A 13743-nucleotide genomic window follows, 5' to 3' on the forward strand; every position below is an offset into this window, starting at 1 on the left:
CATCACGACTAGCTGTAGCTGCACTGTATGAGTTTATCCTCATCTAAACTTCCAGCACAGTCTTACCTCTGCATGTCCAGGAAGGCTGACTCGTTCAGATAAGGAAACACCGTTCCCACTGGTCTCATCTGCAAAAGAAACACAACAAATTCAAATAAATAAATATAGTTGTGTGTAATAGAATAAAAACAGACTTTAAAACAGTCTGATATGCAGAAGCAGGACATTTATAGCGCACAAATTAAAGCTGAATTATGTTTACCTGGGTTTCATACAATCAAGTTCAATAACCCTGCTGTTTCTTGCTAAATAGGATATATTATAGCCTAGATGTTTGATGTGTTTAAGCCATTTAAGAAATTTGAGCACATGCAAAAGTTTGTTCTAATGACTTTCAAGAATTTAGTTTTACGTCTCGTTATTTCAAATAATAACTGACAGAGAAACTTTTTCTTCACTGTTAAACTGTGTTAAAGCTGCATGCCAGCTTTAGACATGAGCTCAGTCAGTGATGGCTGCATGATCAGCAGTTTCTAATCTCAAATATGGACAAATAGTCGGGACTCAGAGAGTCAGCTGGCAGGTCAAACTTCAGGACATTTAGAAACACTTGTTGTCACATAGCTGCTGATTTTATATCAGCAAATGACCCGTTCCTTCCTGTTTTGGTGCACCCACACACTTATACCCAAACTAATGCTATCATTGGAACTCCGCATGTGTGCAAACTTCAAGACAAATGTTCCTGCAAAGCTAAGAAGCAGACAGGAGAGTGTTAAACTGCTCTCTTATCCAACTGACAGAGTAGTTCAGCTAAGCCAGTTTGAGCTCTGTTTATATCCATGCAGGATAATAACAAGGCAGTCAGAACCCAACAATCCCTTTAAGAGTAATCAGCCGGCCAGTAATTGTTATGGCTTCTCGTGCATCTCAGACAAACTACCGAACAAGAGCCCCATAAAAATCCTGCAGTCTCTGGCAACATGAGCAGACACTGAATCCTGACATATTGACAAGCATTTATAGGAGATGAGAGAGAGATGAGACACACAAAGGCAGCTGTAGACTCTCTCTTACACACACACACACACACACACACACACACACACACACACACACACACACACACACACACACACACACACACAAACGCTCCTCTTCATCCCTAATACAATGACACACAGCATTCCATAGAGCCTCCCTCTCAGGGCAGGCTGGCAGGCTGTGCAGGGAATGTGCGCATGTAGCATTGCTATGCAGACTGCCCTGTTAATTCCAAGTGGTGGGAAAAGCAGCACTTCCTGTGGGGGAGGCTGAAACGTGCACGATGACACATCAGAGGGAGGGGGGAGGGGACCCGGAGGGGGCTGGGGTCGCTCCTGTACCAGAAGTCTCACCGCCACATAAGCCAGTGCACACAAAGGACACAGAGATCTCCAGCCTCCTTCAGCTTCCACACACAGGCAGCCCTCTGTGATAAGACACCACGATCTGACAGACAGCAGAGGGAGCCAATCAGAGAAGAGATGTGGTGTTTCCATGTGGAAGCTCAGAGAGAGGCCAGGACACTCATCAGAAAGGAATGGAAATATGCTATATAAGTCGGATCATTGGAGTCCCTGAGGAATCCAAATGACGGGGTGCTTTTTTTAAAACCAGACTCACAGGAAGCCACCATGCAGCCATATTTCACTTTTCTCTTTGTACAGCCTTTTCCTGTCTTCCTTTTCTGTCTCACTTTGTTGGTCTGACTCCAACTGTGCACAGCCAGTTATCAGAGCAGTGCTTAGGCAAACAGAAGCACAGGGCAGCAGGTTGTTAGGTCTACTTTCACAGAGACAAATACATGGAGAAATGGGTCATACACACACAACTAACAACCCTTGGCAGCACTGAACACATACTGGCATTTATGTCCATTCAATAAAAATAACTCCTAGTCCCACATGTATTCAGTCCTGCAGAATGATCTTGATAGCTTTGGCTTCTAAAGGCACAAATCAGCTGAATTACATCTTGTTTTAAAGAAACCTTCTTGCACTGTGTTTTTCCAACACTGATTACATCTCAGTGGCTGTCTATTTACAGAAGCTGAGTTTCTCTCCTGTGATCATGCCTGGCAGCAGAATGCCAACCTGCGAAGAAAACAGAAGTCGGTTAACCTTGCTGGCAGCTCTGAATCAAAGTGACACTTTTAACACCACCAATGATCCCTGAGCTGATGTAAAAGCCTGTTTGATTCACAGGAAAAAAAAAGTGATGCATAACTTCTTCTTTGCTTTTGATCTTATGTCCTTCCATTACAATCCTGCAAACCAAACTGCAGTAGAACAGTGCAAAACCATTCATTCAGCAGTGGGGCCCCTTTTTCCACCAAGACAGTTCTAGGGCTGGTTTGGACCAGCGCCAAATCTGGAACCAGTTCTTTGTGTTTCGACCAAGCGGCAACCTCCGGCCGCGAGAATTGAAGCCAATGCAGAAGTGTTAAAAACTGCAGTTTCTCAAGTGTCCACTTGAGGAAGTACCGGAAAACCACATACACACCAATTGTTGTTATATTTACAGCCTGGAACAAAAAACGGGTGTAGTCTGGTTAGCTCATTTCTCGATCGGCACACACTGTACGGGGGGTGATTTTTTTTTCCTAATGCGGCAATTTCAAAGATATTAAGATTACGAGTTTTCTATTACGAGAGGCACAGCTGACTTGATTGACAGGCGGGAACACTGTAGCTGTTGGCTAGGAGGCTCAAAGCCCGCCTCTTTACGTCACACTCGCTCGACAGCAGTTATGTTGCGTTCAGCATTTCCAATATGGCACCCGCCGACGATTGGCTTCAAAACTGCGCTTCAGAAACAGATGGGTGACGTCACGGATACTACCTCCATTATTTATGCAGTCTATGGGTTTGACCCTCAGCAGGAAAATACAGCTCCAGAGTAGCACCAACTCCTCACTGGGCTAGAAGACAGAACCGCTTATGTTAAGGGCTGGAGGCGGAGTTATCACGGTCAAAATCACACCACCTAAAAGTTTGTTGTGGCTGAAAAGAAAGCCAGAAATAAATAAAGTGCATGGTCTTCACATGTTTCAGAAGATAGCTCACTAATTCAATCCAAACACAGTAACTTCTGCACACTTGTTCTGTATTTGGAGGAATCAAAATGTATTTCTTGTCTAAATATATTCCTTCACCAGTGTTTGCACACATGTAGAGTTATGGAGCTGTCCAAACATTTAACTGCATGTTTTATTTGTTGTTATAATGCATACGTCATACTGTAAAATGTCTGTATCATTTCTCCATACTTCACCCTGATCACCCTGAGAGAGACTATGATGCAGATTCTCTGTGTATATTATACTCTGGTGGACTGTTCTGCCAGTATGGGAGTCACCCGTTATCCCCTTTCCTCTCATTCTTTGGAAATCAATGGAGAAGCGTTTTCCTGCCACTTCTGATAAGCAAACATGATAGCATAGAGGTCTTGTTGTTTCCTCTGTGGATCAGTGACGTTATGATGTAGCTCGTTTGTGGTCCTTGCCTGGGGAAAAGCAAGCTGGATCATATCTGAACCAGCACTTGGACCAGCCTAGAACTAGCACCTGGACTAGGGGTAAGAGAGGCTCAGCAAAGGACACAGTCTCTTTTCCTAAATACCTTAATTCAATCTAGAAATGCATGAAAATAAAATACAAGCATATCTTTTGGAATATAGTCGTAAGAAATGGGAACCAGCAAGATTGAACAAGATCACATGGATATATAAGATTCATCTCAAAGAAGATAACTTTAGGGATATTTTTAATTCTAATAATAATAAGAATAATAATAATAATAATAACTAATAAGACTCGCTTTACTAGGTACACAAAGACACTTTACATGAAGTGGAAAATAAAATAAAAATAAAATAAAACCCCTAATTCCACCGAGAAAAAAACACAAATAATATAAATAGAATAAATATAAATTAAAAAATATATATATAAATAATTTCATAGGTAGTCAAAGACACTACATGAAGTTCCAAAATAAAATACACTAAAATAAGAAATAAATAAATACCATAATTCCATCTAGAAAAATAGATATAAATAAAAATATGTCAATAAAATAAATAATTAAATACAATTAAATAAAATAAACTTCTGCAAGGTTGGGTGACCAACAGAACACAGATTATTTTAAAGTAGTGAGAATTAAAAACTGAGAAGTTCACATAAAGATCCTTGTCTGAGTTCCAGCTCCAAAATTTTTAATAAAGCAGCTCCAGTCCCTTGTGAGCCTTCCTCTACCATCAACGTTTTTAAAACTAAGCTTTTATACTGTATCCTGTATGTAACTCAGGCTTACAACAACACATTTCTCCTTAAAGCCAGAGAAAAGGCCCTCAGGATATGAGGGCCTCCGACTATGACACTTGATTGATTGAGTTTGCTTTGAAGGACGAAATTAGAGCAATCTCTGACGCAATCTGAGTGCACAGACAGCAAATATTAGTTTTACCATTATGTGCGGTGTCACAACTCAGCTTTAACACTGCACTAGCTCTTTTTCTCGGGTGCTCCACAGGAACTGGTTCATCAATCTATCAATCAATCTGTATTTATATAGCACCAAATCACAACAAACATCCTCTCAAGACTCTTTCCAAACAGAGCAGATCGAGACCGTACTCTATGTTCTATTGTTAACAAAGACCCAACATCAAGACAGGATGAGATCCAGTCCCATCTTACAGACAGGACTCAGTCTGATCTCATCTTAATCCACCATGAGCAGAGCACTTTGCAGAATTTAGCAAGTTACAGTGGCAAGGACAAACTTCCTTTAACAGGCAGAAACCTCCAGCAGGACCAGACTCATGTTAGACACACAGAGAGATGGAGGGAGATGAAAAGAGAGAGAGAGAGATGATAGTGGTGTAGACAAACTCTTGTCAGCAGGTAATAATATCCATGCTCTTTTATTTAGTCTTACCCCTCTTCACCTTTTAATCTTCTCGTAAAGTGAAGAACCTGCTGAAGGACACCCAGTGATATACCCATCCTCTTCAAGTCTAAGTCAGGCCAGTGAAGGAAAACATAAATCAACAGGTCCACGATTCTTGTCCTCAACTAGCCTGAGTCCAGAAGGCCCCACTCTGAGTGATTACAGTAATGAAACCAGCGTAGGTCTTTTACAGCGCCGGCCAACAGCACATCAGAGCAGGAGGCCAGCGGTGCCAACGTGCTGATCATGCAGAGAGAACAAAAACAGCAGAGGCGGTACATTCCCTCTGGATGAAAACAAATCCACTCTCCCCCGACTAAATCAAGCTAGAACCGAACTCACAAAAACCCTAATGAGGTTTCTCTTCCCTTTAAAATGAAAAGACCCTCAGTATAGGTTTTACTTTACATGTGTAACCGGGAGAAGAGCTGCCCACTTAGGTGTATCCACAACTGAGTCATCCAAACAAATGTTATGAAAGAAAACCTTTGTCTCTCACCAACATCCAGGGTCTAGTGTTTGTCTGCGAGAGGATATGAGAGGATACCTGAGCCACACTCCAACCCACACACACAGACACACACACACATACACACAAACATCATGGCGCATAACTTTCAATATCAGTAAGTTAGCATCAACTTTTCATTTCATTCTGACACATAATACCTTCAGCAGTTGGAGTATGACAAAGTGATTCACTACACTACTTCAGTTGAATACAAGGTCTTCCTGTGTCACTGGGGGGTGGGTTTTAAGACCTCTTTAGATTCCTTATCAGGCTCATTTCTGACTCTCCCTTTGTTTATCCTCCTTTCTCGGCCAATCAGGCCGCTGCAGACATCTGTTTATCAATGAGTAGTTCAGCTTAGTGCTCGCTGCTTGGTGGAATAATGTTTGGTATGCTTAAATAATTCAACACAGGGTGCGGTGTAGACCTGCTCTTTCTGCAGTTTCCAGAGGTACACTTTGTTGTTATTTGGCACTGTATGAATAAAATATGGATGGATATTTATTTGACAGATACATAAAAGTACGACAAGCTTACAAAATATAATGTAGTAACAAATGAAACTACACCTCATATCCTCACTGATAAAAAGTAGTTGGAAGTGAAGGGAGGAGCCCACTGTGATGTACTGGCTCTCGCTGCCCATCTGTCCGTTCTACCTCAGGCTTTGGGGGACACATGAAGCCATGTGGTAGCCTACTAAACTTATCAGCAGAGGGCATAGTGGGCCGGGTGTCCTCACTGAGCGCTCAACCTTTCTTTCAGCACAAGTACCCTGTGTTTAACTCAAAATTCATTGTTTCAATCTAGTACTTGTGCAAATGTATCACTGACAACGGACAGAGCAGGGGAATGACAACATTTAATTCTTATCACTTATTTTAACTCTTCCTATCCAATTAAAGTTACTAACCATAGACCTTTCTGGAGTCCCTGAGCTCCCTTGTCTCGTAGGTTGCTCTGAGTCGCTACCAGTCAGGGTCCTGGAGGCCGACACCCTCTCTACTTTTAAGAGCAGGCTTCAAAGTTTCCTTTTTGATAAAGCTTATAGTTAGAGCCGTCTCAGGCTTGGACCAGCACTTGGTTTTGCTGCTATAGGCTTAGACTGCCAGGGGAACTGACACACTCGGATCCTGTCTCTCTTCTCCATCTGCCTGTCACTTACTTTAACTCTTCCTGTCCCATTAAAGTTACTAACCATAGACCATTCTGGAGTCCCTGAGCTACCTTGTCTCGTAGCTTCCTCTGGATCTCTGCCGTAGACATGCCAGACTCCAGCTGCTACAATTACTACTGCTCACCACTATCATCTCTCTCTCTTCATTTCCCTGTATCCCTCTCTCCAACTTGGTCTCAGCAGATGTGTGTCTAACATGAGTCTGGTCCTGCTGGAGGTTTCTGCCTGTTAAAAGGAAGTATGTCCTTGCCGCTGTAACTTGCTGAATGCTGCAAAGTGCTCTGCTCATGGTGGATTAAGATGAGATCAGACTGAGTCCTGTCTGTAAGATGGGACTGGATCTTATCCTGTCTTGATGTTGGGTCTTTGTTAATAATAGAACATAGAGTATGGTCTAGACCTGCTCTGTTTGGAAAGAGTCTTCAGATAACATTTGTTTTGATTTGGCGCTATATAATAAAAGATGGATTGATTGATTCTATTGAGCTACATTTATCAATGTATTGATTGAACATCAGTATAGGCTGATATTTGCATTGTTGACAGACATCAGCCACATAATCCCAATCAGCTGTTTTGGGAGGTGGTTTTGAGAGGGCAGAAAGTCACCTGTTGAACAACCTTTGGTTTGGTTTCATGGCCAAACATGACAGAAAGACTTTTTTTGTTTGAGTTTGTAAGACTTGTTCCGGTGAGAATTTAAGGAGGACCTAAAAGAGGGGATAGGGAGGGACTACTTGCAATGTTTTAAATACATCAAATCTCAGCTCATTTGAAAAACTGACATAATGAATTACGAAGAAGTAATGTGGCCTTGATGTATCTATAAATAAAGGTACAAAACTCAAATACTGACATGAAGCTGCCCAACTCACTCATTACAACTTAAGTCAAGATGAAATAATACATCTAGAGAACATTATGTAACTTTGATGATGTACAATTGTGTAACTTCTTACCGTACTCTGCACTCTGTCAAATCATCCAGCCTTAGCTGACACATTACCACGTGCACATGCCTCTCTGCATTATATGAGTGCAAGCATCAGTGCAGATTTGACACTCCAGCCATGAACACATGATGCAGTGCACATTATCACAAGGAGCCAGACTCTGCACAGGAGACGGAAGCTGAACAAGCGGCAGACACACGGATATCTGGCTCTGATTAGCAGAGAGCGGGAAGTAGTGTGTGATGAATGGAAAAGAAACAGAACTATGCTCCTTTATAGAGGAGCTTTGAGTGTAATAAGAAAGCAAGTGGATAAAGCAAAAGAAAGCAAAGGATGAGGATGAGAGGACGGACAGACAGGCGTCACATAAAGCCTCTGATCTGCCCGTACCTGAGTGCAGGTTTATCCTGAACGCGGTCAGGACTGCAGGACCATCTTTAAAGGACAAACACATAAACATAGGTTAGTCTTAGATTGCGGGTCAGAGGAGGTGAGTGTAATTGTTTATAGTGCTGCTCAGACACTCAAAGAAAACACAGACTCCCTCTTGTAAAGTAGCGCCCGGGGGCCCACTCAGGTCAAACACAGTGTAACACACAGCCTAACAGCACAGCAGAGCTCTTTATCACTTTAACAATCAGAGCAGCAGCAGCGCAACAAACAAACATAACCTGAACATTATGCAAGAGGTCATGTACATTTGATTCAATCACACACACCAAATTGTGTTTCACTATGACTCAGGCGAGCTGTGTAGGAGCCGGCTGTCTAACAGATCTTTGTAGCTCCTCCACGAGGCTGGCACGCCGCTGCACCGCCCTGCTGCTTACTCCTCTTAAACACAAACACCTACGGTACTTTGTACTTGATTTAAACCTCTTCAGATCATTGCACTGCTCTTTAACAAGTGCAGACTGACAAACCAGGGCTGAGGGTTTTCTGCAACACAGAGCTTTTCTCAGAGGAAAAGAGAAAAACCTACGATAGATTGCTTTACAAGTGCACCCTGTAGGCAGGAGGGGAGTGTAGATGTGTATGAAATATTGATGGGATAACGGTCTGTGTATATTCTGGCCTCTGGTATAAACATAAGGTCAGGGTTAAAGTCATCCACTATGTTGTATCAGACCCAGAGTGTCTGTCTTGATTCTGAGGGTGCATTAGGTAAATGTGGAATACTCCTGCATGTAATGTGAGACCAAAACATGTAAGAAATGAGCCTGAGAGTCTAGCAGGGGTGGTACAAACCATGACATGAGAGAAACCACCACATCCTGAGCTACAGCCGGGGCCTACGTCTTCTATGTTGTCTATCTCTTTCTCCACATTTCCTGTCAAGTCAGCTCACTCTGTACAAAGTGAAAAATTCATAAACTGCTCCAGCCGAGCAGGATTGTTTTACACAACTGAGGAAAATGAAAACTGTTGCATCATTTTTTAATGAAACTAAAAGATGAATCAGTTCTTGCTCTATCTTGGAAATAGCAATCAACAAAAATACTCCTTCCAAGTCTATTTAGTGTCTGTTTATGTCCTGAATCATATCACATGGTCTTCATTAGTAAGATGATGTTGCCCAGATGTTCAAATCCTAGACTGTATCAAACGTGGACAGTCTCGGCTTCGTCACTCTTTGGTTTCTGAGGCCCAAAGATGGTGATCACCATATTGGAAATGCTGACTCCAAATACCTTCAGGCTAATCTAGAAACTGGCAAAAGGTCCAAAGCCTTTCTGTGTGGCAAACAGCTACAACATGCTTTCTAACGTGTAGTCATGTACAAGTCTTCCTCCATATGATCCAAACAGCTGTGTAAGGGAAAATCATGCAGATTAAGTGTGCCCAGTACAGAGGCTATAGTCCTCATTGCAGCAGTCACTGATTTGGCTCCTCTCCTCTCTCTACTCCCTACATGTCCTGTCTCTCTTCAGCTGTAAATCAATAAAGGCAAAAACTGAGTTTTCAGCACTTCCACATCACCTCCAGTTTTCAAATGTACATATTTTCTGAGCACACTGAGGAAACCACTGCATGTTACACACTGAGGAAACCACTGAGGAAACCACTGCATGTTACATTAAAAGGAACTATGAATTAAATTAGTTTGTAGTGTGTCAATATGACACGCTACAGCTGATAATGAGAATCACATGATTTGATTAATAGCTCCAGAACAGCCACACAACTCTAGTAGAAAATACTACTGCTTACACTTTGAAAACACAAATCACTGGTATTATTTTGACTGATATTATAGTTTCAATATGATCTACAATTAGTTTAAAAAAAGCATTACCTGCTGCCTTTACAAACATGTTTTTCCTATATACAGCAAACAAGATTGGTAGGCCAGGGATTCTCTGCAGCACTACAGCATGCTATTATAATGCTGCTTTGTCACATTTGTACCTCATGAAGCTTTTGCAATTTGAATAGAGATGGACCGATTAATGTGGCCGATTTGTGGCATTGTGAAATAATATGCATCAGTGAATGACTGTGCTCTCGAGGCCAATTAAAAAAGATAAACATAATATCTGCAGACACTGCAGGCATCTTCGTCAGTGCGCCTGCTGTCGAGGAATGTTAGCGACCCCCCCCTTTGTGTTAATTTGGTCATTCTGCATTCTTACCAGAAGAGCTCAGGTGCTGTTGAATCATGGGAGACGTGCTAATGCTAGCTTTCATCTGATGTTAGCTGAGTGAAAACAGAAAGACTTAATACCTTTACTGGAGCTTAATATGGACAGAAAATGAGAAGTCCTTTGCGGTGTTACTTAAAGGTGACATATCATGCAAAATGGACTTTTTAATGGTTCTCTACCTGAAATATGTGTCCCTGGCATGTCTACAAACCTCCCGAGAATGAAAAAAATCCATTCTGCCCCTGTTTTGATTTCTACACCTTTCTGTAAATGTGTGTGAAACGAGCCGTTTCAGACTTCCGTGATTTTGTTACATAACAACAATATCCGGTCTGTCACGGAGTCAGAGCTCGGAGCTTGTTCAGCCCATAGACTGTATAAAATAATACTGAATCCCTCCCCTGTTTTTCATTACCTGCACAAATGTGTGCTAACAAGGAGCTTAGGAGGGAGGCATGCTAGTTGTAGGCTGTCTTAATAAACACAAAGGTCGGTTTTACTCCCCACGTCTGCAGATTTGAAGATCTTGTGGATGATTTTTATTTATCATGGATAAGTGCTAGCGCTAGTTAGCATAGCTACATAGCTACATGTCGTAGCTGTAGCTGTGTACCAAGACACACGTCAACATACTGATAAATAAAACAACAAGTAACACAGAATCTGTGACCAATCGTTCAGAAAGGTCCTGCTACAGGCGCCTCTCCGTCAGGATCAGATTCAGAGGGTTGAAGTAACGCGATCTCTGAGCAGCCGTGTATATTCAGCCAACATGTAAACATTAGATCAACGTACTGGAGAGCCGAGGCACATCCACTTCCGGAGGGGGCGTGGTCAGAGGGAAAACAGAGTGTTCTGAGGAGGACTGAAGAAGAGGACTTTTCAGGCAGGCCAAAATCTGATTTCAAAGTGTTTTTTTTAGCATAAACTTTAAAGACATGTTTTGGGGACCTCTTAGACCAATATATATTGATGAAAAAAGCGTGATATGTCACCTTTAAATGAGCCATCACCATTTATTTAATGAAATGTTCATTCAAGTTGAGTCATTATGTTCCTCATTTGTTATTATTAGATTGTTGTATTCTACCAAATGCAAAACAACAACTATGTGATATCGACATTATATATCGATCATCATCCAACCTGCTCTCTAATTACCTGCATCGGCCGTTTGAAACTGATATCGGTCGACCATTAAATTCAACTGTTACCCTGCTTTCTTACTGATCTTCTGTCTGTGTAAGATGCTTGATTCTGATTGGTCAAAACCCCTTGACAATGGTTACCAACTATCACTAACATTAGCAACGCCAGAGGCAAACTGATCACAAGTCACGTCAAATCAATCAGCCGAAAGAGTGCCAGTATATTTGGCTACTGCTTGTCCACACCATAGGTAAAACCGTTAGCTTCTGTTAGTATGCTAAAGCCACAGGCTACAGTCATTTTCATATTGGATCCTGTCAGGCAATATAAACAACGGCAGCAGAGCAGGTGAGAGAAACTTTAAGTCCCCAGTCACATCAGGGTCTTGTGTCACTGTCACTGTCACTGTCTTATGTCAATGTCGGGATTCTATTTCCCTTAACTACCTGCTAACCATACATTATCCCTTACATCATGTGCTTGGCCATTCTGGGGTTACAACATCACTCTGAGTGATTGTGCAGCTCACTATATGAAGTGCATGTTTCATGTTTTATACGTATTGGTGTATTTGTTAGCGTGAGTTGTGCTTTGTGGTGAATCAGACTTTTATTGTTATGGTGAATACAAATATCCTCTCTTATTGTCAGGATATTACAGCTCCTGAGGGGAGATATTGAAATGATACCGGGAAACCTCAAACAGAGCAAAGCAAACAAGCTTCTACGACACAGTTTATGAGCCCAACGATAGGAACCTAAAACACCTCAAACACAATGTTTGACATCTTTAGGAGTTTGTAGAAGAAGGCATGTTTGAAGAAAGAGGTTTAGTCAGCACAGATTAGGACTCAGTCACTCTCCTGCTCACGACCTTTGGCCTAGTTGCTTCACAAGAGATGTCAGCTTCAGTTCAGGGGTGTTTATAGAAGAGAAACTGTACCATCTGGTGAATATAGTTCTACAGTCTGTTCTATAAACAGCTCTTTTCAATAAAAAATGATCTAATGGACTACTAGAGTGTTTGTTTCCCTCCTCTGAGTGTTTCATGTCCATGCATGCACTCATGCTGGGTAAATAAGCCGAGGAAGGGGAAGGCACGTGAAACCAATTTTCTAAACTTAGAAGAGAACACTTTCAGAAAAAAGAAACACTAGAGTTCGACGAAGAAACAACAGGCTCTACTCTACTTTTCCTTCAGTTTGCTGAGAGGAAATCTCGGTAGCCGTCTGTGACTTATTTAGTATCAAGCATCCATCAAAGGGGTAATACAATTACAAGGCCTGTTTCCATAGCAACTCTTTGGCTCTGCTTCACCTCTGACTGGAGGATGACTTCATCAGCTGGACTGTAGATATCAGAGCCAGATCGCCTTAAATGGAAACAAACCTGAAAATATGGACAAGAGCTTTTAAAAGAGGGTTAATTTAAAATTATTATGACACTGTCCCAAACAGATGGTGAAATATAAACAGGACACCTCCTCGTATAAAGCCTGGAGTCACTCCACAGACATCCATCCTTTAACTGTTGATAGACTCTCAGTGCATTAGGTGTTCCTTCATCAGTCATGACTGTCTATAAATCAGTGTTTGTGCAGCTGTGAACAAGGTCAGTCAGACCAAACACGTCTAAAAACGAGGTGAGGACAGACCCCGTCCTCGTCTCTCTCTCTGTTCCCTGACTCACATGATGCTGAAGGTCTGCGCTGATAAGAGCCGAACAAAGCTTTAACACAGAGACGACAGTGTATTAACACACAGCTCAGCCTGAATGAAAGTGTCTTTATCAACAAGCGGCTGATTGAAACGGTTCAAAGTGAGGAACCATAAAGGAAGAACTGTGATTGTGATTTTATGATGTTTAATCAACATGCTGTGAATCAACAAAGTGTTGGTATAACTCTCTTATTGAACCAGAATGATCAGTGATGCCCTCTGATAAACCCACTTTAATGCCTCTATTACATCCACATAGCTGACCTGTTTTAATCATGTTATAATACTGAATCCACTCTTTAACTAAAATGATAAGTAAAGGAAAATAAGTAATACAAACAATTTCGTTTAAGGGTTTTGACAGTTTTCTTAAAGTCATTTTAGAAATACTCTGACAGACAGACAATCAGGAGATATTACGCTTGAAACTTCTTGAACATACTTTATTCGTCACTTTAAGGATACCAAAGCCTTTAAAGGTGCAGTGTAGAATTTAGTGGCATTTTGCAAAGCAAACTTGGTGGAAATGGAATAATGTTTGTGGGGTTTCTGGTGTTTCTGCAGCCAGTCTCAACTGGACGCTGAATGGACTGC

At 41.7% G+C, this 13743-nt stretch overlaps 2 protein-coding genes across 5 annotated transcripts in view; one reads left to right on the forward strand and one right to left on the reverse strand.

The window, feature by feature from the left end:
* igdcc3 (immunoglobulin superfamily, DCC subclass, member 3) overlaps window positions 1-13743 on the forward strand; it is a 167959-nt gene that overhangs the window by 62446 nt on the left and 91770 nt on the right. The window lies entirely within an intron of this gene.
* The window catches only part of ano5b (anoctamin 5b), a 39359-nt gene that overhangs the window by 21752 nt on the left and 3864 nt on the right, over window positions 1-13743 (reverse strand). For 3 of the 4 annotated variants that reach the window (XM_034679783.1, XM_034679782.1, XM_034679781.1), the window contains one exon: window positions 67-128. In XM_034679783.1, the coding sequence (XP_034535674.1) occupies window positions 67-128 (62 nt within the window). Of the gene's footprint in view, window positions 1-66; window positions 129-8028; window positions 8074-13743 lie in introns of all 4 variants that reach the window. The other variant, XM_034679780.1, reaches the window with a different exon arrangement.

This window comes from Notolabrus celidotus, chromosome 3, assembly GCF_009762535.1.
Source record: "Notolabrus celidotus isolate fNotCel1 chromosome 3, fNotCel1.pri, whole genome shotgun sequence".
Classification (NCBI taxonomy): domain Eukaryota; kingdom Metazoa; phylum Chordata; class Actinopteri; order Labriformes; family Labridae; genus Notolabrus; species Notolabrus celidotus.